Below are 27,775 nucleotides of genomic sequence, written 5' to 3'. Positions count from 1 at the left end.
TACTAGGATTCTTAGAAGCAAACCCCGCGGGGTCGCTGTCACAAGCTAGTTACAGACAGTCCTGTCCCCTCTACCGCCGACGGCAGCAGGTGAGCATGCCCGTACTGCCCCGGTCTCGAGGTCGAGGCTGCGGCCCCTTTCTCCCGGAGGAGCGCGCGCGGATCTCCCGAGCGCGCTCTGAATCGGGCTGAGGAGCGCACGTTCCAGGTGCGTCCAGGCTCCAGCCCCTCCGAAGCCGGCGGCGCGCGGGACCCCTGGGAAGCAAACACCGGCCGGCCGTGCCTGCAGGGTGCTTAGGGACTCGAGGGACTGGGAAGAGGTTATCAAACAAGCACACGAACAAACGTGAACAAACCTCCCGCGAGGTACACCAAGAGGGAAACGAGAGAAGCTGTGTCTGAGGAAGCGACGCCCCGTTACCAACCAGGCAAAAGGGCGGGAAATGCACTGCGCCGGGAGGGTTTTACCGATTAACGAGGGCCCCAGGGGTCGCGGATGCGCCTCTTTAGAGGGATGGGCAAAGAAAACGAATCAAGGATTTTAAGAACTAAAGAACGCTACCTACCATGCTCTGAGGGCCCGGGGAAGCGCAGGAAGCCGGCTCACCGCCATCTCCCACCTCACGCCTCCCGCCTCGCGCCTCAGCGTTCTCGCGAGGTCCGCACGCGCTCGCCAGACCGCCAGGCGCGCATGCGGGGCTCGGAGCGGGCGGGCACGAGCACGGGTGCCGGGAGGAGCGGGGTCCGCGGCAGTTAGACCGCGCGGCCGACCTGGCGGCGGGGGTCCCGGGATGCCGCGGCTGCTCTGCGTGTGTCTGCTGTGGCTGGGGCTCCTGTTAGTCCGGTTCTCCCGGGAGCTGAGCGAAATCAGCAGAGCTAGGAGGCTGTGCGGCAGGCACCTCCTGAAGGAAATAGTAAAACTCTGCGGCAATGTCAACTGGAGCTACTTCGAGGAGGAACCCCCCCTGCCACCCCTGTTTCCCCAGGACAACGAGATTGAAACCTTCATCCCCGACCGGTCAGAAAGCTCCCAAACCACTTTCCCGGCTTGGGCGAGAGGCACGAACCCAGGTAACGTTAGAAACCGAGGGCGTGTTTGCGCATCCTTGTACTTTCTCTTCCCCAAGTGGGCTCTGCCAGGTGGTGAGCTTCCCCGGGAAATGAATTTGTGCCGAAGACACAGATGAATGAAAATTTTTATAAGCCAATATATCTCAAGTATGCAAAACTTCAAGGAAGCTTTTTTTGTTTTTTAAACTTAGAGGACATAAGTGTACACATATAAATCTATACGTTTATGTAAGAATGCTGCTTCTTCCTTGGCTTTCCCTTTCTGGAGTACACTTGTCACCTGACAAAACCCACTTTGTCCTTCAGAGCCCCTGAGGTTTTATTTCTCCTCAGAAGTCGTCACTGACCCTTTCAGAGGTACTGATTCCATTCTCCATCTACCACAATATCTACACATAGACCTAGTGGACCATCATCAGGACCAGCCAAATAAGTGGGCCAGCCCAGTGCAGAATAAAATGATAAAATGCAGGGCCCCTTTTTCAAAAGCAGGAAAGGGCCAATGAAGGTACTAAAATATAAAGCCCCCTCCCCTTGTTTTTTGGTGTGTTTCTCCTCTGCTCACACACAGTCCATTCTCTCATCAGATTTCATGTTCTTAACACTTCACCTTTACAAGATCAAATTTGGGGAATTTCAAGACTCTGACAGTAGAGCATTAAATAAAATGCAAGGTCCTCCCTAGCACTGGGGCTGTGTGACTGTGCACAAGCCCTCTCCCTTAAGGCCAGTCCTGTATATCAGATCATTTTCTAGAGATTATCTCATGCATGTTTTTATGTGAAATGCCTAGCAGAGGACCTAGCACATGGTATGTGCATAATATATATTAAATGTATACTTAATGCTTTTAAGTAGTCTTTAGGAAGAATATTCCTATTTCAAATTCACTGTTATCTTCTAATTATGTATTTACATTTTAGTATCAATATGGTTTTTCATTTTATTTATTTTTTTAAAGATTTTATTTATTTGACAGACAGGGATCACAGGTAGGCAGAGAGGCTGGGGTGGGGGGGGGAGCAGGCTCCCTGCTGAGCGGGGAACCTGATGCAGGACTCCTGGGATCGAGTCCCACATCAGGCTCCTTGCTCGGCAGGGAGCCTGCTTCCTCCTCTCACTCTGCCTGCTTATGTGTACTCTCTTTGACAAATAAAATCTTTTAAAAAAATAAAAAATAAATAAAAAGAGCTTGGAATCCCTCTTCTCAACAAAGCCTGCTCTGGAGACTATTAATTTTTTTTGAGTCAACTTTAAAACTCAGAGCTGTGCTTGTTTCAGTAGCACATACACTGAAACTCAGAGCTGAGTAATGACCCCTTTGTTTCAGGTGTTATTCACACTTCCCTGGAGAAATGTCAGTAATTCAATGAAAAGGAAACTGCAGTGAAACAAGATTTGTAGTAAATAAAAATGTAGCTTACAGCATCTTAGAATTGGCATACCAATGAAACATGTTACTACGGCTATTATGTTAAGGACAGTTTTCTATAGTGGAAATGTCATGGGGCCATAAAGCCATAGTTGTTTTACAATGTGTGGAAGAATGAAAAATGGATTGAAGTTATTAATATGTATTTGTGATAATTTTTTTAAAACTTAGGGGTGCCTGGGTGGCTCAGTCAGTTAAGTGCCTGTCTTTGGCTCAGGTAATGATCTCCAGATCCTGGGATTGAGCCCTGCTTCAGAGGGGAGTCTGCTTCTCCCTGTCCCTCTGCCCTTCCCCCTGCCTATATTCTCTCTCTCTCTCTCTCTCTCTCAAATAAATAAAATCTTTAAAAAATTCTATTTGTAAAAAAATTATTGACCTCTAAGGAAAGAGGACATTCAATATATCCTGTTAATTTCCAATGAATAATGAGAAGTTATAGAGAAGAGGTATGTGTTCTCAATATAGAATATATAATTATGCCATTTCTTTTTCATTTGAATGTGGCTGAAAAGTTAACTTTTACTAGGTTGTACTAGCAGGATGCATTTCTATGTTCGATCAAGTCAATTACCAATAATTTTAATCTTTTGATGATCTATTTGAGTCTGACACAGGTAAAGAAAATTTAGTGCACTCATATTTAAAAATGTTTTTTTTCAGAACTACTCATACATAACTTGACGCTGAAATTGTGTCCTTCTTGATAGTGGATCCTTGAGGGTAGGGGCCATGTCTCCAAGACCTACCCCAACATATTGCTAAATTCTAGCTGAGTATGGTGCTTCCTAGCTCTTAGAGCCAGGTGAAATCATTAATGCATTAATGCTTTATAATCCATAAGCCCTGTTCCAGTTGCATCGGTCATATTCCCCTATACATCTATTCTTGTTTTTTAGATGTCTTATCACAAATGGGTTAAGCAAGTCCCCCTTCTTTATAGATTAATTCAGCAAAATTTGAATGCCTGTCACATGCTGGGTATTTTTCTTGGTACTTGGGATATAAGAATGAAGAGTTTTATTCAGGTAGCTGTGAAGACTCCTGCTCTTGTGAAGCTTACATAATAGTGGAGATAGACAGTAAGCATAAGTACATTGCACAGTGTGTTAGAAGGTGATTAGTCTTGGGGTCCCTGGATAATCAGTTGTGGAGCATCTGCCATTGGCTCAGGTCATTTTCTCAAGGTCCTGGGATTGAGGCCCTCATTGAGTCCTGCATTGGGCTCCCTGCCCAAGGGGGAGTCTGCTTTTCCCTTTCCCTCTGCCTCTCCCACCCACTTGTGCATGCTCTCTCTCTCTCTCTCTCTCTCTCCCTCTCTCAAATACGATCTTTTAAAAAAAGAAAAAAGATGATCAGTCTCCATATATCTCCTTTCTCCACTCCTGTTCTCCTCCTCCCATAGGTAACCATTCCAAAGTGTTTAGTTTGTGTTTTTATTTGTATATGTGTTTTGCAAATTGTGCATTGTTTCCTGCTCATTTATTTTTAAAATATACATAAATTGTATTTTTTTTTCAGATTTATTTTTTAGAGAGTGAGCAAGAGAGAGAGAGCAATAGAGCCCATGTGAGTGGGGGGAGGGGCAGAGGAAGAGGGAGAGAGAGAATCGGGAGAAGACTCCCCACTGAGTGCGGAGCCTGATGCGCCATTTAATCTGATGACCCTGAGATCATGACCTGGGCAGAAATCAGGAGTTGGATGCCCAACTGACTGGGCCACCAAGGTGCCCCTAAAATATATGTAAATGGCAAAAGATCTATCATGGTTGCTTTGTGGACATTGCTTCAAACTGCTCCACAATATTCATATACATTCCCCACATTTTACTTACCCTCTCAGCAGTGAACACCTAACTTGCATAGCCTCCAACTCCCTGCCACTAACACCACAGTGAAAATCATTGTATGTGCTCCAGTAAGGACCTGTGTGGACACTTCTCAGAGATCTATACCCGGGGTAAAATTGCTATAAAATGAAACATACGTATGCTTTGCTTGAGATGTGTCAGGTTGCGAGCACACGTGGATTCCTGTATTCTCATATCCACGCCAACAATTAGCATTATACGATTTGTAACTTTTGTCAGTGTGATAGGGTGAAATGGCATCTTATTTTTGTTTTAACTTACTCTGGATGTGAACACATCTTCATGTATAAATTAGCCTTTTGCAGGTTTTTTTTCTGAAAGTTTTCTGTTTATAATTTTTATTGGAATTGTCATTTTCCAGTTGATGTGGGAGAGTTATTGTACCATTACAATAGTTGTTGGCTTTAGGGGTGCCTGGGTGGCTCAGTGGGTTAAGCCTCTGCCTTTGGGTCAGGTCATGATCCCAGGGTCCTGGGATCGATCCCCCATGTCGGGCTCTCTGCTCAGCAGGGAACCTCCTTCTCCCTCTCTCTCTGCCTTCCTCTCTGCCTACTTGTGATCTCTCTCTCTCTCTCTCTGTCAAAAAAAAAAAACAAAAAAAAAATAGTTATTGGCTTTAGATATTGCAACATATTCTCCTATTCTGTCATCTATTGGTATTGTTTGACAGAAAGCCTTAATTTTATATAATTAGGCAATAAGCGTTTTGCCTTAATGTTCATACTTCTGAAATTTTATTTTAGAGGTCCTTTTCGTCCCTCTGTTAACTTTATAGATTTACTTTTCACATTAGGTTCTTAATTCTTCTGGAGACTACTTTGGTCTGTTCTGGCTAGGATTACCATCTCAATTTTTTCCACAAGTCTTATTTTTCTCTACTAAAGGAGCTAGTTTTCTAAACATCATCTACTAAATAATTTTTTTTCCATATTGTTTATTGTTTGTCTGAGCTTCCCATTCTATTTAATTGGTCTTTTGTTTGACCTTGTACAATTACTATATGGTTTTTAATATTATGACTCTCTAGGATATAATTTTTAGGAGGGCATATCACCAATCTTTTTAAAAAGATTTTATTTATTTGAGAGAAAGGAAGCATGAATGGTGGGGAAGGGCAAAGGGAGAGAAGCAGACTCTGTGCAGCGAGCCCATTGCAGGGCTCTATCCTAGGACTGAAGCCCCATGTTGGGCTCCCAGCTCAACGGAGAGCCTGCTTCCCCCTCTCCCACGCGCCCTGCCTTTGCTCTCTCACTCTCTCTGTCAAACAAATAAATAAAATCTTTAAAAAAACAAAATGTAGAAACAGTAACAACAACGAAAAAGCATTGATGATGACACAAATGGAAGGATATGCCATGCTCATGGATTGGAAAAGTTAATATTGTTAAAATGTCTGTACTACACAAAGCAACCTACAGATTCAATGCAATTCCTATCAAAATGCCAACAGCAATTTTCACTCAACTAGAACAAATAATACTAAAATTTGTGTGGGACCACACATGCAAAAATAAAAGCCTAAATAGCCAAAGCAACCTTAAGAAAGAAGAATAAAGTAGGAGGAATTACAATTTCAGATTTCAAGATTACTACAAAAGTATAGTAATCAAAACAGTGTGATATTGGCACAAAAATAGACACATATATCAATAGAACAGGCTAGAAAACCCAGAAATAAACCCACACTTATATGGTTAATCTGTGAAAAAGGAGGCAAGAATATGCTATGGGGAAAACATAGTCTCTAAGTAAATTGTACTGAGAAAACTGAACAGCTATATGCAAAAGAATGAAACTGAACCACTTTCTTACTCCATAGACAGAAATAAATTCAAGATGGATTAAAGACCTAAATGTGAGACCTGAAACCATAAAACTCCCAGAAGAGAACACAGGCAGTAATTTCCTTGATATCAGTCATAGGAACATTTTTCTAAATATGGTTCCTAAGGGAAGAGAAACAAAAGCAAAAATAAACTATTGGGACTTCACTAAAATAAAAAGCTTTTCCACAGCAAAGGAAACCATCAATGAAACAAAAATGCAACCTACTGAGTGGTAGAAGATGTTTGCAAATAACGTATCTAATAAGGGGGTAAAGTTCAAAATATATAAAGAACTTACACAGCTCAACACCAAACAAACAAATAAGCAAACAACCCAACTTAAAAATGACCAGAGGACCTGAATAGGTATTTTCCCAAAGAAGACATACAGATGGCTAACAGACACATTAGAATATGCTCAGCATCACTAATCATCAGGGAAATACAGATCAAAACCACAATATGTCTGAAAGAATGTTCATCATCATTAGCCAACAGAGAGATTCAAATCAAAACCTCATTGAGATACCACCTTACACCAATTAGAATGGCCAAAATTAACAAGACAGTAAACAACAAGTGTTAGAGAGGATGTGGAGAAAGGGGAACCCTCTTACACTGTTGGTGGGAATGCAAATTGGTGCAGCCACTTTGGAAAACAGTGTGGAGATTCCTCAAAAAATTAAAAATAGAGTCCATAGTCTGAAAAACAACCTGAGGGTTTTGAAGGGTCAGGGGTGGGAGGTTGGGGGAACAGGTGGTGGGTGATGGGGAGGGCACGTTTTGCATGGAGCACTGGGTGTTGTGCAAAAAGAATGAATACTGTTACGCTGAAAAAAAATAAATAAACAGTTATGTTTCCTGTTAAAAAAAAAAAAAAAAAAAAAAAAAATTAAAAATAGAGCCACCCTATGACCCTGCAATTGCACTACTGGGTATTTACCCCAAAGATACAGATGTAGTGAAAAGAAGGGCCATCTGTACCCCAATGTTTATAGCAGCAATGGCCACAGTCGCCAAACTGTGGAAAGAATCAAGATGCCCTTTAGCGGACAAATGGATAAGGAAGATGTGGTACATATATACAATGGAGTTTTATGCCTCCATGAGAAAGGATGAATCCCCAACTTTTGTAGCAACATGGACGGGACTGGAAGAGATTATGCTGAGTGAAATAAGTCAAACAGAGAGAGTCAATTATCCTATGGTTTCACTTACTTGTGGTGGAATAACATGGAAGACATTGGGAGATGGAAGAGGAGAAGTAAGTAGGGGGAAATTGGAGGCAGAGATGAAGCATGAGAGACTGTGGACTCTGAGAAACAAACTGAAGGTTTTGGAAGGGTAAGAGGTAGGGGTTTGGGTGAGCCCGGTCGTGGGTATTAAGGAGGGCACGTATTGCATGGAGCACTGGGTGTGGTACATAAACAATGAATTTTGGATCACTGAAAAAACAATTTAATTTAAAGAAGACACACACAATATGATATCACCTCACACCTATCCAAATAGCTAAAATGAAAAACACAAGAAATAAGTAATGGTGAGGATGTGGAGAAAAAGGAACTCTTGTGCACTGTTGGTAGGAGTGTAAATTGGTGCAGCCACTATGAAAAAAGTATGGAGTCTCCTCAAAAAATTAAAAATAGGAATATTATATGATCCAGTATTTCTACTTCTGGGTATTTACGCAAAGAAAACAAAAAAATAATTCAAAAAGATAGATGGGGGGCGCCTGGGTGGCTCAGTGGGTTAAGCCTCTGCCTTCGGCTCGGGTCATGATCCCGGGGTTCTGGGATCAAGCGCCGGATCGGGCTCTCTGTTCAGCAGGGAGCCTGCTTCCTCCTCTCTCTCTGCCTGCCTCTCTGCCTACTTGTGATCTCGGTCTGTCAAATAAATAAATTTTTAAAAATCTTAAAAAAAAAACCTGAAAAAAAAAAAAAGATAGATGGTACCCTGTGTTCTTGCAGCATTATCTACAATAGCCAAGAAATGGAAGCAACTCGTGTCCATTGATAGATGAATGGATAAAGAAGAGGTGGTACACACACACACAAAAACACACACTCACAGGAATATTATGCAACCATAAAAAGGATGCCATCTTGCCGTTTGTGATAACATGGATAGACTTGCAGAGTATTATGCTGATTGAAATAAGTCATATTGACAAAGATAAATACCAAATTATTCCACTTGCATGTAGAATCTAAGAAACCAAACAAATGAATAAACAAACAAAAAGTGAAATCAGACCTACAAATGCAGAGAACACTGATGGTTGCCAGAGAAAAGGAAGGTGGAGGGGATGGCCAAAATCGGTGAAGGGGAGTAGGAGATTCAGGCTTCCAGTTACATAATGACTAAGTCATGGGACTAAAAGAGCATAGGGAATAGAATCAATGGTACTGTAATAGCCTCATATGGTGACAGATGATAGCTACACTTGTGGTGAGCACAGTATAATGAAAAAATAAAAATCCATCTGCAATTTTAATGGAGATGCATGGATTGTATAGATTAATTTGAAGAGGATTTATATCTTTTTAATATAAAGTAATTGCAAACTAAAATCATGGAGCATGGAATGTTTTCATATTATTAGAATTTTAAAGTTTTCTTAGTGGAGACTTTCTACAATTTTTTATTAAGTTAATGTTTAATACTTTATTTTTGTTATTGTAAATACTTGCTACTTATCTTTTTGTTAGTGACTTTGGTTAGAGAAATGAATTTGATTTTTACAAGTTGATTTTTATCCAGTAATCATGCCAAATTATCTTAATGGTTTAATAGTTTGTTCTATGGATTTTTCTATCCTTTGCAAATGATAGCTTTGTCACTCCCTTTCTAACCCCTCTCACCAGTCTTCTTCTTCTTTCTTATAGCATTAGCCAGGTCCTCTAATGCTGTTAAGTAGTAGTGATAGTGGGATATCTTGTCATGTTCCCAATTTTAAAGGGGGATACATTTAAATTTCTCCATTAGGTATAAAATTTGTAGGTTTGTGCTACGTAACTTTCACCGTGATAAGGGAGCTTGCTGTTTTTTTTAATCATTATAAGTAGGGCTGAATTTTATTAAAGGCTTTTGGGGGGTATCTTTTTGCATATGTCTCCTTTATTGATTAAGTCACCAAATATTTATTGGGTACCTGCTAAGTTTCAGCCACTGTTATAAACCTTTGGGATTTATCAGTGAACAAAGCAAAGATGTCTGGCCTCAAGGAGTTTGCAGAGGAAGTGAACATAATAAATGTTTGAAGGTAACAAGGGTTATAAAAAAGGAATGAAACAGATAAGGAGATCAAGAGTTCAGGGGGCTGGAGGGTGGGATAAAGGATTAAGTAGTGGAGTCACGGTAGGCCTCATGGAAAAGGTGAAGTTTGAGAATGGAGGAGATAAAGGAATCAGCCAAAGATATCTGGGGAGAGAGTGTTGAGACAGAGGAATGAGCAGAGCAAATACATTTTGGCCCTTTTTACACGGGGAACAACAAGGAGGCTAGTGTGGCTGGAGCAGAGAAGAGAGGTAACAGGCAGGCCTAGTGAAATGTTTAGACCATTGTAAGGATTTTGGCTTTACTCTGGTGAATCATTACAGACTTTGGAGCAGGGGAGTGACATTAATTGACATTTCAAAGGGATCACTCTGGCTGCTGCATTGAGGACAAGCTATAGGGAGGCAAGAGCAGAAGCAGTCTTCCTCTGGGCATGTGGTACTAGAGGGGACAGCAGCTAGCTGAGATGGGGGCAGTGGAGGGAGTGGACATTGTTTTGTTCCAGATATATCCGGGCAGGTTTTATGTGAAATATGAGAAAAAAGAACTCAAGAATGATTCCAATATTTTTTTTTTTAAATGTGATCCCCAAGTTTTTCTTCAGACATCGGGAAGGCTAAGGTTTCTATCAACTGAGGTCGGAAAGGCCTCAGGTGGAAGAGGTCTGAAGACAATATTGGCAGCTCCATTTGGGGCAATGTGGAGTCTGACAGGTACAGATGGAGTTTTGAACATGTGAGTTTGAGACACTGAAGTGGAGACAATGAGTAGGAAGGAGGATATAAATGTACTTCTGGATTATGGAAATAATGTCACTTGAAGATAGGAATTTAGGAGTCATAGGTGTATAGGTGATTCTCAGAGCCAGAAGACTGGATGAGATCACCAAGAGAAGTGTACAAAGATAGGAGTGCCAAGGACTGAGCCCTGGGAAACATCAACATTAAACAGTTGGAGGAAGTATTTGCAAAGAAGATAAAAGAGGAACATATAGGTGGACAGAATGTGGTATCCTGGAAATGAAGTTAAATAAGTGTACCAAGAAGGAATATTTTTGATGAGTCAGATAAGATGAGCATGGGCTGTTGAATTTAGTAATACAGAGATCATTCATGACCTTGAAAAGAGAAGTTTTGGTGCAGTGATGGAACAAATGCCCGATTAGAGAGGGCTTAAGATGGAATGAGAGAAGAGGGATTAAACAGTAATAGAAAACTATGAAGGAGTTTTGCTACAGAGGGAGAAAACAAGCAGGATTTTAACTGGCAAGGTAAGCAGGGCCAAGAGAAGTGATTTTGCCTTTTTTAAAGTGGGAGAAATAACATTTTTTGCTCATAGGAGTGAAGAGTTGATGATGAAGGGTCCAGAGGAGTACTGCTGGTGTGACTCCTTGGAATGGGCAAGAGGAGATGAGATCTGGTCCCTAAATGGAGGAACTGGCTTTAGAGTGAATAGTTCACCTATGAAAGTAGTTAGGAAGGCAGAATGTATGGGTACAGATGTTAAAAGATGAGGTTAAAAAAAAAACCAAACTGGTGTGCAGGGACCAAATGCAAGTTCTCTGATGATAGCTTTCATTTTCTTACAAAGTAGAAAGCAAAACCAATTGAGAGTGAGTACGGGAATCTAATCATGTGGTAAATTGCACTGATAGATTTGGGGATCTTGACCTATCCTTGCATTTTTTGGAACAAATGCTTTAATATATTTGCAAAATACGTTTGTGGATTCAGTTAACTAATTTTTTTTAGGACTTCCAAACAAAAATAAGTAAATGGGCTCACGAGGGTTTTTCTTTCTTTCTTTTTAAATCACATTGTTTTTACTTAGTTTTGGGATAAAAAATATATTAGATTCATAAAATATGCTGAGCAGCTTCTTCTCTTTTCCTGGAACAACTTGTATATGATTAGAACTTACTGTTCTTGGAAAGCACGTAGAACCTACCTTTAAAATCATCTATGTTAGTCTTTTTAAATTTTCTGTGCCAATTATGACATCTTGTATTTTTCTATGGATTAATCCATTAATTTTGATTTTTAAATATGTAACTTCATAACATTCATTTATTTTAAATACTTGGTTATATCTGTTGTTCTGTTGTTGCTCTTCTGTTGTTCATTTTCATCTCTTCCTTCTTAATTAGTCTGGTTAGGGTTGTATCTATTTTATTAATCCTTTTAAAGAACCAAGTTTGGGTTTCTAAACATTTATAGTGTTTTGGTTCTGTATTTCACTGATTTCTTTCCTTCTTACTACTTTGGGTTCTTTCTGTTGTTCTTTTTCAAATTCATAGATCTAAATACTCATGTTTAACCTTTTCTGTTTTCTGGTGAGTAGAGCTTGTTTCTCCTAAGTTACCTCCCCACTTAGACATATTAGTTGTCATTAATTAGTCTTTAGCTGCCTTCACTCATGAAAAAGTTTCCCTCTTATTGTCATTTTTTACCCTTTGAGTAACAGAACATGGATGGTACATCCCCAACAGAAGTTCTTTCTTCAATTTTGCATGGACAACCTAATTTCCTTTTTCCCTCAATGTACTCTGTAATTATGATGCTTCTTTAATTCATCACATTTATCTGCCTCAGATGACTTAGTATTCAATATCTTTAATATCTATCCTAAAGTTTTAGTGTTTCACAATTCAGTTTAAGCATTTTAAATAGAAAATGAATGAATAGTGTTCTAAAAGGACTCTAACTACAAGGTACAGCGATTCACCTAAATAACTCTGAGAAAAAGTAGTGGGGGAGATAGTTATCATAGAAACAAGATCTAGAGGCAGATTTGGAAAGTCTCTGGAAAACCTGAGGAATCACACCAACTTTAAAAACCAACTTTCCCCTCTATCTCTCTCTCTTTCTCTTCTCCTCCAGTATTTCTTTATGACTTTGGCCTGTCATGACAAGCTTCATGGTACCCTTTCAGTTTTGTTTCTCACTACTTCTTAGTTCTAACTTCAGAAAGAGGACACTGATTGGGCTAACTCTTATTTTCAAATGGCATGGATTGTCGGCCACAATGGTAGACTGATTTCTTTGGGGTCAGGTACTAACAACCTGTAGTCTGTTCAACAGTGGCTGTAGGGTAGAGTCCTGTGGTTCAGAACAAGGCTGTCTAAGGTCTGGCTCTACAGCGTGGTTCTAGGCAAATTTATCATCCTGGAAGGGACAGTAGACAGGCAAGGGCAATGATGGAAATCCAAAAAGCCTCCAAGTAATTGCCTTCTGAATTTATTTTAATTTATTTCCAGTAATTCTGAATGAGTTAAGAGCAGTATAATAGCGGTCAGTTCATTGAGCATATCACCACTTCGTCATCTCTTCATATTTCAACAATGAAAAAAATTGTTATAAAATATGCATAAAAAGACAAATACAGTTGTCCCCCCTTATCTGCAGGGGATATACACCAAGACCCCTGGTGGATACCTGAAACCAAACCTTACATATGCTGTTTTTCCTATACATGCATACCTATCATAAAGTTTAATTTATAAATAAGGTACAGTAAGATATTAATAATAAAATATAACAGCTATAACAATATACTGTAATAAGAGTTACATGAATGTGGTCTCTGTCTCTCAAAATATGTTATCTGTCCTCACCCTTCTTTTGGTGATGTGAAAAATAAAAGGCCTATGTACTGAGAGAAAGTGAGATTAGTAACTAGGCATTCTGATGTAGCATTAGGCTACTACTGACCTTTGGATGCTCTGTCAGAACGGAGATCATCTGCTTCCAGACCAGAGTTCACTGCATTGTAACCGAGACCAGAAAAAGAGCAACTGCGGATAAGGGAGGATTACTGTAGCCCAAGTAAAAGTGGGCAAAGGATGTGAAGAGACATTTATACAAAGAGGATATACAATAAGCACACGAGAAGATGCTCAACATCATTTGTCAGTAGGTAATTTGCAAATCAAAACCACAGTGAGATATCACCTCCCATCCACTAGGATGGCCATAATCAAAAATGGAAAATACAAGTGTTGATGAGGGTGTGGAGCAACTCAAATCCTAATATATCAGTGGTGGGACTGTAAAATGATGTAGTCATTGTGGAAAAGCTTGGTGGTTTACTTAAAGATCTAGCAGCTCTACTATGAGACAAATACTCAAGAAGATTGCAGACATATGTTCACACAAAAACTTGTACGTGAATATTCATAGCAGCAGCATTTATAATAGCCAAAATGTGGAAACAACCCAAATGTCCATCAGCTGATAAATGGATTAACAAAATGGGTTATATCCATACAATGAAAAATTACTCAGTCATAAAAGGAATAAAATGCTGGTATATGCCACAACATGGGTAAGTGAAAGAAATCATACATAAATGGCCACATGTGTGTGGTATGATTTCATTTCCCAAATAGGCAAATGTTTAGAAATGAAAAATAGATCAGTGGTTGCCCAGGGCTAGAGGAAGAAGGAAACAGGAATGTCAGGAAGAAGGAAACAGGGTATAAGGCTTCTCTTGGGGGTGATACAAATATTCTGGAATTAGATAGTGGTGATGATTGCATAACCTTGTGAATATACTAAAAAACACTGAATTGTGTGTTTTAAATACTGAATTTTATGACACGTGAATGGTATCTCAATAAAAAATATCTTTCCATAAAAAATGTGCAAAGATTTCTAAGTTTTTTTTATAGAAAAACACTACTTACAACTCTTTTAGTTAAAATATATATATTGCTGGGGTGCCTGGGTGGCTCAGTCGGTTCAACGTCTGTCTTCAGCTCAGGTCATGATCCCAGGGTCCTAGGATCACTTCCACATCAGATTCCTTGCTCAGCAGGAAGCCTGCCACTCCCCTGCTTGTGCTCTCTCTCTCTCTCTCTCTCTGACAAATAAAATCTTTTTTAAAAATTAAAATGGGGCACCTGGTTGGCTCAGTGGGTTAAAGCCTCTGCCTTCGGCTCAGGTCATGATCCCGGGGTCCTGGGATCGAGCCCCGCATCGGGCTCTCTGCTCGGCAGGGAGCCTGCTTCCTCCTCTCTCTCTGCCTGCCTCTCTGCCTGGTTGTGATTTCTCTCTGTCAAATAAATAAAATATTTAAAAAAAATTAAAATAAAAAATATATATTGCTTTTGAAACCCATTTTCTTATTTAATTACTTGTTTTTAATTATTTGTTTTTAATTGTTTTTAATAATTACTTGTTTTTAATAATTGCTTGTTTTTAATAATTAGCAGACTTTAGGGGCCCCTGGATGGCTCAGTCAGTTGAGCATCCAACTCTGGGTTTCTGCTCCAGTCATCTCAGGGTTGTGAGATCAAGCCTGGCATCAGGTTCCATGCTCAGCACAGAGTCTGCGTCAGATTCCCTCCCTCTTCCTCTGCCCCTCCCCACGTGGGTGTGCTTGCGCTCTCTCTCTCTCTCTCTCAAATAAATAAATAAATCTTTAAAAAATAATTAGTGTACTTTAGTATTCTAGTAATATGATGAAATTTTCATCTAAAGGAAGATTTTAATAAAGTAGGATTTTTTTTTTTTCTTGTCTCTCAACAGTCTCTACTTCTGCCTCTGAGGAAGAAGCGATAAACAGTTTGGAGATGTCATCGCTGCCTGAGTATAGACTTATAAGGGCCAACTTGCCACCTGATAAGACAAGAGAATTTTCCTCATTACAAGATAACAATCAGTATAGTCATGAAATTTCAGAATTTCAGAAGAAAAACACAAACAAAATTAAAACCTTAAGCAATGTATTTTGGGGGAATCATCCCCAAAGAAAACGAAGAGGATTTTCAGAAAAGTGTTGTCTTAAAGGATGTACAATAGAAGAACTCAGTATTGCATGCTTTCCATACACTGAGTACAAAAACTTACATAAATAAGTACCATGATTTGTGACTGAGATATACTAAACATCCTGGGAATTATACTAACTTAATAAAAGCTTAATATATTTATTTTACTTTATTTTTGGTAATTATCCTTGTAGGTTCTTCGCTGTGAACACCATCTAAAAGTATTTGCAGGTATTTAGCAATACTTTATGGTAGTCATAGGGACTTAGTATTTTCTTTGGTAACCCCAATTTTTCCTATATATTTCTATTCGAAGAAAATGTTACGGAGGTGGCACGATCCATGTAGACATCTAAGAATGACCTGCTGATGCTTGTCAGGCTGCATCTAAGTGGATTATGGTATGTTCTGCCTTCCATGGGACTGATGCCCCATGACTATGAGGTTCACCCCTGAGGCTCAATCCAGTATGCCAGTCTGTCCCACCATCTTCAAAATAATTAACCAGCTCTCACTCCTACTAGGTGTTTTTACACGATAATCATAGGTTCTCTTTTAATTCCTTGCATATTATAGTAACTGGTCAGTAATCTTCTCACAACCTCTACTGAGGACTTAAGAGTTCAGTGAACGTCTTTCCGTGATACTCTGCTATGAAGGGACTTCTATAACGTGACACTCTGTTTTTGGCTTGGTCAGAAGAGAGTGCAATGTGAGCAGCACCTGGGAACTGCATAGTTCTCAAATCCCAGCCCAGCCCTCCTGAATCAGAAACTGCCCATGTGGGGCTTAGCAATCTGTTGTCACAGGGCCTCCAGCTCATCCTGACATTGGGTTAAGGTCGAGAACCACTGGCAATAGTCCTGTGGAATAGTGCTGAAATCCTATTTCTGTGCTTTCATATTTCAACTTGATGTGATGTTATAACACTAAGTTCATGGTGTATTTTTCCACTTTATGTCCACATGTGAAATATTTTTAATGGTGCAAATTAGAAAAAAAACTTACTCCAAAGAATTCAGAGTGGAATCCTTACTTTCCACCATTAAGAGGTAAGCATCATTTTAATCTTTCTCTAGTTTCTTTCTCAAATATGTACCGTAATGTTCTTTACAGTTACGTTTTTACATCTATCTGGCACTGTTATTTCTTAGGACAAAGGTTCTTTTTCACATGTATCTATATCGTATACACTTACAATGCATTAATGAGTATGTCTGAACTTTTTTACCAGTTCCTAGGGAGTCTACATTTAGTGGTCTTTCTAAATATGGGAACCACCATTTAGATACACAATGACAGATTGTATCATGGTTTAGTGGTTGAACAAGTCTGCTGATGTTGGATGGAAATGCACCATTGAGAATTGCCCATGCTTAGGCTAAAATGCAGTGATGCACTTGAGTCCACTCTGAATTATAGGGTTGTGCTTATAGTTTAATAATAAAAATAGTTTATTAGCTTACTGATATGCACACATCAGAAGTCCAAATTAGACAAGCATGAGATTGGGGCTCTTGGGTGGCTCAGTTAGTTAAGCGTCCCAACTCGGTTCCAGCTTAGGTTATGATCTCAGGGTTGTGCAGTTGAGCCCCATGCTGGGCGTGGAGCCTGCTTGAGATTCTCCCTCTTCCTCTGCCCCTCTCCCCACTCTTAAAAAAAAAAAAAAATGAATAAAAGCGTGAGATTAACCAAGTGTGCTATTTGCATAGCTGTATACTTCCCTACACACTTCAATAATTTGTTAGGGTGTATAATAGTTTTGTGGTTTAATGGCTATCTTTTAATGTTTATAATTGTGCTAACAATGATTTAGTGCATTTGCATAGAACACTCACATTTTTCTTACAGACTCCTTAGAACAATCCTGAAGCAGGAAGAAAGAAAGCTGAGACATTTTGATATTAAGCAACTTATTAAGGTTCCTTTGTGTCGGTACCTGTTAGTTAGTGATGGAGCTGGATCAAGATTTAATCCCAGCATCTTGTTCAATACTCCTGATGTCAATAAAATCATGAGCAGAAATTATCCATGTGTTTTTGTTTGGAGTTCATTTATTTGGTCTTTATTTTGTTTTGACTTCTGTGTTGGTCAGTAACCTTTCGGCTCTGAATTTCCTGTTGTTCTTTATTATGCTTTGTGATGCTCAGACTTGGATTCTGTAAACCACACTTTTCCTTTACTAGTCAGTTTCCTGTGAGAATCTGCCATTGGGGCACAAGAGAGGACCCCTTCCCTTCTTGCTGTTTCTGTCAGCATCACCAAGCAAGCATTTCTGCCCACTGGCAGTGATAGCCTTTTTTGTTTAATCCTTGACTTCCACAACCAGCCTCATACCTTCCCTCAGAGATACCAATCCCAGCTGTCTGGTGCCCCTTCCTCAAAGGTCTGAGTCCCATCTCTGGGGGGCCCTTCCTCAAGCTCCCACAGTACTAGCACCAGCCAGGCAGGCAGAGATCTGGGTCTCAGCTCCATGGGGCCCTTCCTCCAAGCTTCTAGGTTTTGATAATCTCTAATTCTTTCCTTTGTGCAGGCATGGTAGCTGCTTCCTAAAGTTGTGGGGTTTTGTTTTTAATCTGCATTACCTTACTATTTGACTTTTTCCTTTTCAGTCCTCTAATACAAGTCTAACACTCTATATTAAATTTACTGTTAAAATACCTGATGTGGCTTCTGTTTTGTCGGGTGGGCTCGAATGATAAAGCCCCTGACAGTGGTTCAGAAAGTGGTTTTGAACTGTATTAGGGCAAGGATGGTAGTAAATTGTTTCATCTTAAAAGGAAACTCTAAATGATTAGTAGTAGCTTGCCCATTTCCAAGTCAGTCTGGGCCCAGATTACTGCTATCACTATGGAGGTCTTTCCTTTAGTAAAATTTACTATAAATGGAGCCCTCCAGTACATATTTTTTTTTTATTTTTTTTATTTTTTTATTTTTTAAGATTTTATTTATTTATTTGACAGAGAGAGATCACAAGTAGGCAGAGAGGCAGGCAGAGAGAGTGAGAGGGAAGCAGGCTCCCTGCTGAGCAGAGAGCCCGATGCGGGACTCGATCCCAAGACCCTGAGATCATGACCTGAGCCGAAGGCAGTGGCTTAAACCACTGAGCCACCCAGGCGCCCTCCAGTACATATTTTTACATCTGGCTCATTTCACTCATTCTGGCTCATTTCACTCAGGTTTCTGAGATACATCAGTGTTGTTGCATCGATCAGTAATTTGTTCCTTTTGATTTTTGCATAGCATTCTATTGTATTAGGAATAAAGCTGCTATGAACATTCATGTACAATTTTTCACTGTGAGCATGTTTTTCCCTTGCATAAATATGTAGGAGTGGCAATGCAGTGCATATAAGTGTATATTTAATTTCATAAAAATTGTCAAATTGTTTTCCTGAGTGATACCAGTTTCTCTGTCTTTTCACCAACACTTTGTATTATCAATCTTTCAAATTTTTTATGTTTATGTTTTTACAAGTCTGGCCTTTGAATATATTTAGCTATAAAGTTAAAAAGACTAGTATCTGAATCCTGACTTACATATATCTTCACATAGTCTTTTCAATTTTAGCTATTCTAGTGAGAGTGTTGTGCTATCTTACTGTGGTTTTAATTTGCATTTCCTTATGACTAATGATGTTGAGCCTCTTTTCATATGTTTATTGGTCATTCATGCATCTTCTTTTATGAAGTGTTTGTACAAATCTTTTGTCCATTTTTAGTTTTTTTAATTAATGAATTATAAGGGATCTTCATAAATTCTTGATACAAGTGCTTTGTCAGATACATGAAATGCAAATATTTTCTCCCACTTTGTGACTTGCTTTTTCATTTCCTTAAAGTATCTTTTTAAAAATTATTTTCTAAAGGTATTATTGTTTATTTATTTCAGAGAGAAAGAGCAAGAGAACATACGAGCAGGGGGAGGGGCTGAGGGAGAGGTAAAAGCTGACTCCCCGCTGAGCAGGGAGCCCATCCTGAGGCTCCAACCCAGGACCCTGGGATCAGGACCTGAGCTGAAGGCAGAGGCTTTAACCCACTGAGTCACCCAGGCGCCCCTGAGGTTTATCAATTTTATTGATATTTTCAAAGTAGCAGCTTTTGCCTTCACTGGTATTCCCTTTCAATTTTTTTTCTACTTTGTTATACTTCTAACTTTATTTTCTCTTTACTTGAATTTAATTTCCTTTGTTTCCTAGTTTCTGAAGTTTAGATCTTTCTTCCTTTTTATTAGAAGAATCTAAAGCTATAAATTATATAAATCTAATCACAGCTTACCTGCATATATATTTTTATTTTCATTCATTACAATATATACATCTGTTTTCATTAGGTTCTGCACCAAATGTGGGACTTGGAACTCATGACCCTGAGATTCAGAGTCACATACTCTACCAAGCCAGCTAGGTGCCCCTACAAAATATTTTCCATTTTCTCTTGTATTTTTTCTTTGACTCGGTTTGTTTTCAAGTTTCCTATCTTTCACAGCATTACACAAGATCTTCCTTTTACTGATGTTTTAAGTTATTGACAGAGAATAATTTTTTAAAATTTCTTGAGAATTGTCTTAGGGCCCAAGATATGTTTCATCTTGATGAAGGGCATAAAATAACTAGAGGGCAGATAGCCGTCCGCCAACCACCCATATTTTATGTGTACTTGGCACGAACGCATAGTCGGACGCTCTTTGCCGGCGTGTTCTCTAAGTGTCAGGTCACGTTGGCTGATTGCAATGTTCTGTGTATTCATGGATCTTGGATTCTTCCTCTTCTGTCAATCAGCAGAAGTGTTGAAATGTCTGGAATTGTGTGATTGTCTATTTATCCTTTTAGATTATTTGTATTTCATGTATTTCAAAACGCTGATACTAGGTGCATGGTGTGTCTTCTTGATGAATTGCTTTTCGTTATTTATGTATGTCTCCCTTTATCATTGGTAATATTCCTGATATTAATACAGCCCCTCCCAAGTTACTGATTAGCATTTCCATTATACATGATTTTTCCACCCTTTTGCTTTTAGCCTAATATTTAAAGTTGGTTCCTTGTGAATAGCATGTACTTGGTTCTCGCCTTTTCATTACATTTGATAATGTGTCTTTTTATAATGTTTAAATCATTGATTAATGTAATTACCAGTATGATTTGGGTTTAAATCTAGGCTCCTGCTATTTTTTTTTGTCCAATTTGGTCTCTGTTCTTTTTTCTCCTTGCTTTCTATTGGGTTGATTTAAAAAAAAAAAATAATTCTAATTTATTGCTTCTATTAGTTATTAGCTATTTCTTTTAATTTTTAATTTTGATATTTAGTGGTTACTCTAGGGTTTACAATATGCATCTTTATCACAAATTACCTTCAAATAATATCACTTCATAAGCACTTTTAGACCTTGTCAACAGTATATTTAATTTCCCCCTTGTCTTTTCTATTTGTACCATATCTTTTACTTCTACATCTATTACAAACTACACATTTTTACTATTTTGTTTTAAATTCATATACATTTAATAAGATTATTGCCACTGCATTCATTTTCAACTGATTTTTACCATTAAGTCAATGTGTCATGTAGCCATCAAAAACCTGTAATTCGTCTTATGTTCTATCTTTTTAGAATTCAGGTTTGTAGTCCAATTTAGACTCTAGCTACCTAAAATCAGTTACTTCTGATTGCTTTCATGAAGTCTTTCTATGCTACAGACTCATGACCAGAATGAATTGTAAATATGCCTGCTTCAGTGCAAACGTTTTTCAGGTCTGCTCCTTTGGAGTCATCTGAAGGCTTTGTATATACTTCTAATAATCTATTTCATCAGGCTTTGTAATGTCACCTCCACGGATTTTCAAGATAGCTAACCTTGCTTATACATAATGTGTATCTTTTCTATTTATCTGGAGACAGCAAAGCAGGATCCACTGTACTTGTTTGTAGCCATGATGATTTTAACTGTGCGGAGTATCATATCCACCCATTTGCATAACTCCATTAAGTTCTCTGAATCTATCAGCTGAAGTACTTCCAGGAAACAAGTATCCACCAATGGCATCTTTTTTTATCTATAAAAATGATGCATGACTGATGATTCCTGGCGTAAACATCTCTGATCAAATGAGCACTTTCACCAACGTACTTGTCTACACAGAACTGTATGCTACATTTAAGAAATTGCATTCCAGTTGGCTAACAGCAGCTCTTGCTATTAGTGTTTTTCTTAACTACTATCCCTATAACAAACAGCCTTTTGGAAATATCCCTATACCGATACACTTCTAGGTAGTTCTATTACCTCTGAATTCTCTCATCTGTTCTGACCCTTCCACTGACCCCTCTACTTCACAAAAAGAAATATTCCCTCTGTCCTTATGAGACATGCATAAACCCGTGGATCTTGGCAAGTATCAATGTAGTCACAGCCAAAACAACCCTCGTCCCTGGCTTCAGCTTACTTTTTTCAAGCGAACAATGACAATCCGACAAACTATTTTGGTTCATTTAAGAACAAAATTTTTCTTCAGGTAAGTTCTTAAGTACTTCATCCATAGTTTGCCCAGATTTGGGTCCTTTGGATCATTTTCAGACTTTTCATACTTATTGGTAAGTTCTTTTAATTGTTCCCTTAACTGTTTAAAACAGTTGTTGATATTCTTGTGCTCCTCCATCTTTTCATGTGCTTGAAGCTCATTATTTCTGTGGTCTGCTGTGATGAGATACCATCACTCAGGGGATGCCAAGAATGGCCACGGCCATTAGAGTGGGAGAAGGGGTGGAATGGAGGACAGCAGCACTGGAAGCTGGGGCATGGCTGGCTCTGCTCATTCCAATGGTCTTTCAAGGAAATCAAAAAGAAAGAAAAGGGACACCTGGGTGGCTCACTCGGTTAAGTGTCTGACTCATGACTGCAGCTCAGGTCATGATCTCAGGGGTTGTGAGACTGAGTCCCACATTGGGCTCCACACTCAGCAGGAAGTATGCTTGTGATTCTCTCCCTCTTCACCGCCCCCGCCAAAATCTCATGCTTGTTCTCTCTAAAAGAAATCTCTCTTAAGAAAAAAACCACAGTAATCAAACAAGACATGGGTGTATCATCAAATTATCAGTTTTGGTTAATAATCTCAGTTCAAACTTCTGTAGAATACAGAATAAACACAGGAAAATGCTCGCATGTTTCTACTACCAAATTTAAAAACCTACCTGTATTTATCACATTTTACCATCTGCCCTCTAGCTATAAATGGAGAAGTGTCCCTGATGTATTAAAGACTCATTTCTCTCTTGTGCTCTGGATCCCATTCAAAATTTTACCCCCTTTATAATTTGCACCCCTTCAGTTTTTCTCTTTCTTCATGCCTCACCCCATCAGCATATAAACTTGATATAACAAATCTTAAATAAAAACCAAGAATCTTATTTTCTTGCCCACTATCATTTTCCTGTTCCCCTTCATGGCAAAACTTCTCAAATGGTAATCTACCCATACTGTCTTTAGTTCCTTACCGATATTATAACCTCCTCAACCTGATCCAGTCTGGAAGCTGTCCTCCACCTACACTCTGCTTGTTTTCCTCTTTCACTGACCACTATTTGTCTTTCTTTGCTGACTCATTCTCTATCTAACCTCAAAGTGATTGTCTCAGAACTTTATCCTCTATTTGCTTCCTTTCTCTAAAAACACTTCCTTACGTTACTTTACCTATATCTGTTATTTTAAATGTTTATCTATGTATCTATGTGACATCCCTACTTGGAAATATTGCAGGCATCCCAACATGTCCCAAATGGAATTCTGTCTAAACTCCCTCCTTCTCCGTAAGAACTCATCCATCAAACCAAAACCAAGGAAACATCCTTGATTTGTTCCTTTCTGTCACCTCTCCCATCCAATTAATCATTTGGATCTGTTTCTATTTCTTTCCATTTCTATCCATACCCTCTACTCCAAGCTATAAGATACTATCAGGGAATGAATAGTGAATAAACCAGTTTGGCTGGATTTGAAAGTTACTGTTGAGGAGTAAGAAGAAATAAATCTAGGTAAGGCAGTTTTGGACACATGTTGAAGGTCTTGGAATGACAGACAGAATCCTTGTTCATAAGGGGAGCAGAGAAAATTATCCCTCCTGGGCATAACTGTCCTGAAAAGTGGTACTTTTTAAATGATTTATAGTATGTTGACATAATAGTTTAAAATGTGATGGTGAAACTGTTGTTCAACATAGTACTGGAAGTCCTAGCAGCAATCAGACAACAAAAAAGGAAAAAAAGGTACTCAAATTGGCAAAGAAGTTAAAATTTCACTCTTTGTAGATGACATGATACTTTATGTAGAAAACCTGAAAGACTCCAGCAAAAAATTGCTGAAACTGATACAGGAATTCGGCAATGTTGCAGGACATAAAATCTATGCACAGTAGTCAGGTGCATTTCTATACACTACCAATGAGACAGAAGAAAGAGAAATCAAGGAATCAATCCCACTTACAACTGCACTAAAACCGTAAGATACCTAGGAACAAACCTAACCAAAGATATGAAAGATCTGTGCTCTAAAAACTAAAAACACTTATAAACAAAATTGAGGAAAACAAAAAGAAATGAAAAAACATTCCATGCTTAGATGTGAAGAACAAACATTGCTAAAGTGTCCCTGCTACCCAAAGCAATCTACACATTCAATGCAATCCCTATCAAAATACCATCAAGCATTTTTCACAGAGCCGGAACAATCCTAAAATTTGTATGGAACCAGAAAGACCCCGAATAGGCAAAGGAATGTTGAAAAAGAAAACCAAAGCTGAATTTGGATTGGATTCCTGGATATGGATTTCTATCTCACATTAAGTCTTTCATCCATTTTGAGTCTATTTTTGTGTATGGTTTAAGAGTGGTCCAGTTTCATTCTTCTGCATGTGGCTATCCAATTTTCCCAACACCAACACTGTTGGTGGGAATGCAAGCTTGTGCAGCCACTCTGGAAAACAGCATGGAGGTTCACCAAAATGTTAAAAATAGAGCTACCCTATGACCCAGCCATTGCACTTCTAGGTATTTATCCAAAGGATACAAACATAGTGATTTGAAAGTTCACATGCACCCCAATGTTTACAGCAGCAATGTCCACAATAGCCCAAATATGGAAAGAGCCCAGATGTCCATTGACAGATGAATGGATAAAGAAGATGTGATGGGATATTACTCAGCCATTAAAAAGAATGAAATCTTTGTGAGATTAAGAGTCATTTATGAGATTAAGAGTCATTTATGGTTTGTCTCCCTCCCAATCCCATCTTGTTCACTGGGGGTTGCTGGGGGGAGGTGGGATTGGGAGAGGGGGAGCGGGCTATGGACATTGGGGAGGGGAGGCGAACCATAAGAGACTATGGACTCTGAAAAACAACCTGAGGGTTTTGAAGGGTCAGGGGTGGGAGGTTGGGGGAACAGGTGGTGGGTAATGGGGAGGGCACGTTTTGCATGGAGCACTGGGTGTTGTGCAAAAAGAATGAATACTGTTACGCTGAAAAAATAAATAAAATGGAAAAAAAAAAAAAAAAGAGTCATTTATGGTTTGTCTCCCTCCCAATCCCATCTTGTTTCATTTATTCTTCTCCTATCCCCCTACCCCCCCATGTTGCTTCTCCATGTCCTCATATCAGGGAGATCATATGATAGTTGTCTTTCTCCGATTGACTTATTTCACTAAGCATGATACGCTCTAGGGGGAGGTGGGATTGGGAGAGGGGGAGCGGGCTATGGACATTGGGGAGGGAAGGCGAACCATAAGAGACTATGGACTCTGAAAAACAACCTGAGGGTTTTGAAGGGTCAGGGGTGGGAGGTTGGGGGAACAGGTGGTGGGTGATGGGGAGGGCACGTTTTGCATGGAGCACTGGGTGTTGTGCAAAAAGAATGAATACTGTTACGCTGAAAAAATAAATAAATAAACAAAATGGAAAAAAAAGATAAAAAAAAAAAAAGAATGAAATCTTGCAATTGCAATGATGTGGATGGAACTAGAGGGTATTATGCTAAGCAAAATAAGTCAAAGACAAATACCATATGATTTCACTCCTATGTGGAATATAAGAAACAAAACAGATGAACATAGCAGAAGGGAAGGAAAAATAAGATGAAAACAGAGGTGGCAAACCATAAGAGACACTGAACTCTAGGGAACAAACTGAGGGTTGCTGGAGGGGTTGTGGATCGGGGGATGGGGTAACTGGGTGATGGTTACTAAGGAGGACACTTAATGCAATGACACTGGGTGTTGTAACATGAATCACTAAATTCTACCCCTGAAACTAATAATACAGTGTATGTTAATGAAACTGAATTTTGGCAGAATACTCTCAAAGGCAAAGATCATCTAGTCCAAACTTATAAAAAATTCATTTACTTTCAACTTTCATCTCCAGGAAGAGGCAGTATTGTCCCTTACACTGCTCCTTCCACAAAGACCTACTTTCTATGTTTGCCCACTTACATTCTTTTGTTCGGAGCATAGGATGTGAAGCAACACAACTAAAAATATACTCAAATCATTTCTACTTGGAACAAAATGTTTTTGTCACCTTGCCACCTGGTCAATATAATTATGGATCACTGCAGAAAGCTTACCTAAGTTTATTGCTGCTTTATATGTGTGCTGCCAAAGCTGTGAAAGGCAACACAGTGAAATGGTTATGAACTCAGGCATTGGAGTCAGGCGTCTATGTTCAAATTGCAGCATCTCTTCCTTCTACACGTGAGACTTGGAAATTATTGTATATTGCTAAACTTCAGTTTCCACACACCTAAATGGAGAAAAATAATAGCACCTACCAATTATATGAATAAAATGAGATAATACACATAAGAGAGTACTATCTATTCCCAAAGTGATATACAGATCTAATGCAATCCCTATCAAAATCCCAAGATCTGCAAAAATCTATTTTTTTTTAAGAAATAGAAAAACCCATTTTAAAATTCATATGGAATTTTGGGGACACCAAAAGCCAAAACAATTTCTGAAAAAGAACAACAAAGTTGTTTTTGTTTGAAAAACAACAAAGGAAGCTCACACTTCCTAATTTCAAAACTTGACCACAAAAACTACTAGTAATCAATACAGTATCATCCTGGCATAAAGATAAATACACAGACTATTGGAATAAAACAGAAATAAAAACTCTCACATTTATGGCCAAGTGATTTTTCAACATGGGTTCCCCAAGATCATTCAGTGGGGAAAAGGACACTCTTCCACAGACATTGCTGGGAAAACTGGAAATCCATATGCAAAAAAAAAGAAGTTGGACCCTTACCTTACACCATACGAAAAAAATTAACTCAAAGATGGATTGAAGACATAAATGTAAGAGCCAAAGCTATAAAATACTTGGAAGAAATCATAGTGAAAAAGCTTCACAACATTGGATTTGGCAGTGATTCCTTGGCTATGACACCAAAAGAAGAGATAAATTGGAATACAGCAAAATTGAACAATTTTGTGCTTCACAGGACACAAATCAACAGAATAAAATGGTAATCCACAGAATGGGAAAAATAACTTACAAATTACATATCTGATGAGGGGTTAATATCCTGAATAGAAAGAACTCCTATAACTTAACAATACAAAACTCAATTTTAATATGGGCAAAGGACTTAACTAGACATTTCCCCAAATGGCCAATAAATTGCGCATGAAAAGATGCTCAACATCTTTCATCATTAGTGAAATGCAAATGAAAACGACAATGCTACCCCACTGCACACCCTGGAGGATAGCTAACAAATTCAACCAAACCAAACCAAACCCTGTAGCATTTTTCAGTCAAAATGAGTAGTCTTCTCCATAAATTTCATAGAATAAATATGATCTTCACCTGGCATTGCTTCTTTCCTTTTTCTCTGTGGAAATTTTATTTTTTACTTTAATATACAGTGATAGGACATGGTTTTAATATCAAAAATGTCTTTATTATTAAATACTCTATTATCTCCTTGTCTGACCAAGAAGCAAATTGTTAATATGTCGCATATTATCAAAATACCCTGTTAAGTTTTTTGAGGGGATTATTAAATCTTACTTATTGCAAAATGTAAAAACAAGACAATAAAATGGTACTCAGGGATTTATCTCCACTGAGAAGACCCAACTTTTATATCTGTTAAGAAAAACCTTTAAATTCTAGAGAGGTTAAAATTAGATGACTTTTCAGAAAGATTACGTATCAGCTACTTCTTATTTCAGATACACTATTTGGAATATTTGCTTAAAGCTCTCATACTCCCGGCTGTTCTGACTGACATAGCTTCCCTCTCCTGAGGTCATTTCTGAGGTAGTGCTGGTTTGGCCCATGTCCGTAAGAGTTATCTCTAGAGCAATGTTCCTCAACTGCCTTTATATTATTTCCCTTTTCCCCTCCCAACCAGGAGCTGACCTTTCTTCTTCTCCACCATGAAATTTTAAAAGCACAGCATATCTGTTTATGTGCTTTATACTTAAAAAGAGTTCTCCTCCCCCAGTAAGTGTACTGACCCTCTTA

At 38.8% G+C, this 27,775-nt stretch overlaps 1 protein-coding gene and 1 pseudogene across 1 annotated transcript; one reads left to right on the top strand and one right to left on the bottom strand.

Moving 5' to 3' along the window:
• The first annotated feature begins 750 nt into the window (after positions 1-750).
• INSL6 (insulin like 6) lies at positions 751-16,832 on the top strand. The gene is made up of 2 exons (XM_046023310.1): positions 751-1,070; positions 15,003-16,832. The coding sequence occupies exons 1-2, from the start codon at positions 791-793 to the stop codon at positions 15,329-15,331; spliced, it is 609 nt and encodes a 202-aa protein (XP_045879266.1). The 5' UTR covers positions 751-790; the 3' UTR covers positions 15,332-16,832.
• Positions 16,833-20,502: 3,670 nt separating this feature from the next.
• On the bottom strand, positions 20,503-22,195 carry LOC123953262 (annotated as a pseudogene).
• Between the last annotated feature and the right edge of the window lie 5,580 nt (positions 22,196-27,775).

Source organism: Meles meles, chromosome 11, assembly GCF_922984935.1.
Source record: "Meles meles chromosome 11, mMelMel3.1 paternal haplotype, whole genome shotgun sequence".
NCBI lineage: Eukaryota > Metazoa > Chordata > Mammalia > Carnivora > Mustelidae > Meles > Meles meles.
This window is presented reverse-complemented; position numbering and strand designations above follow the sequence as displayed.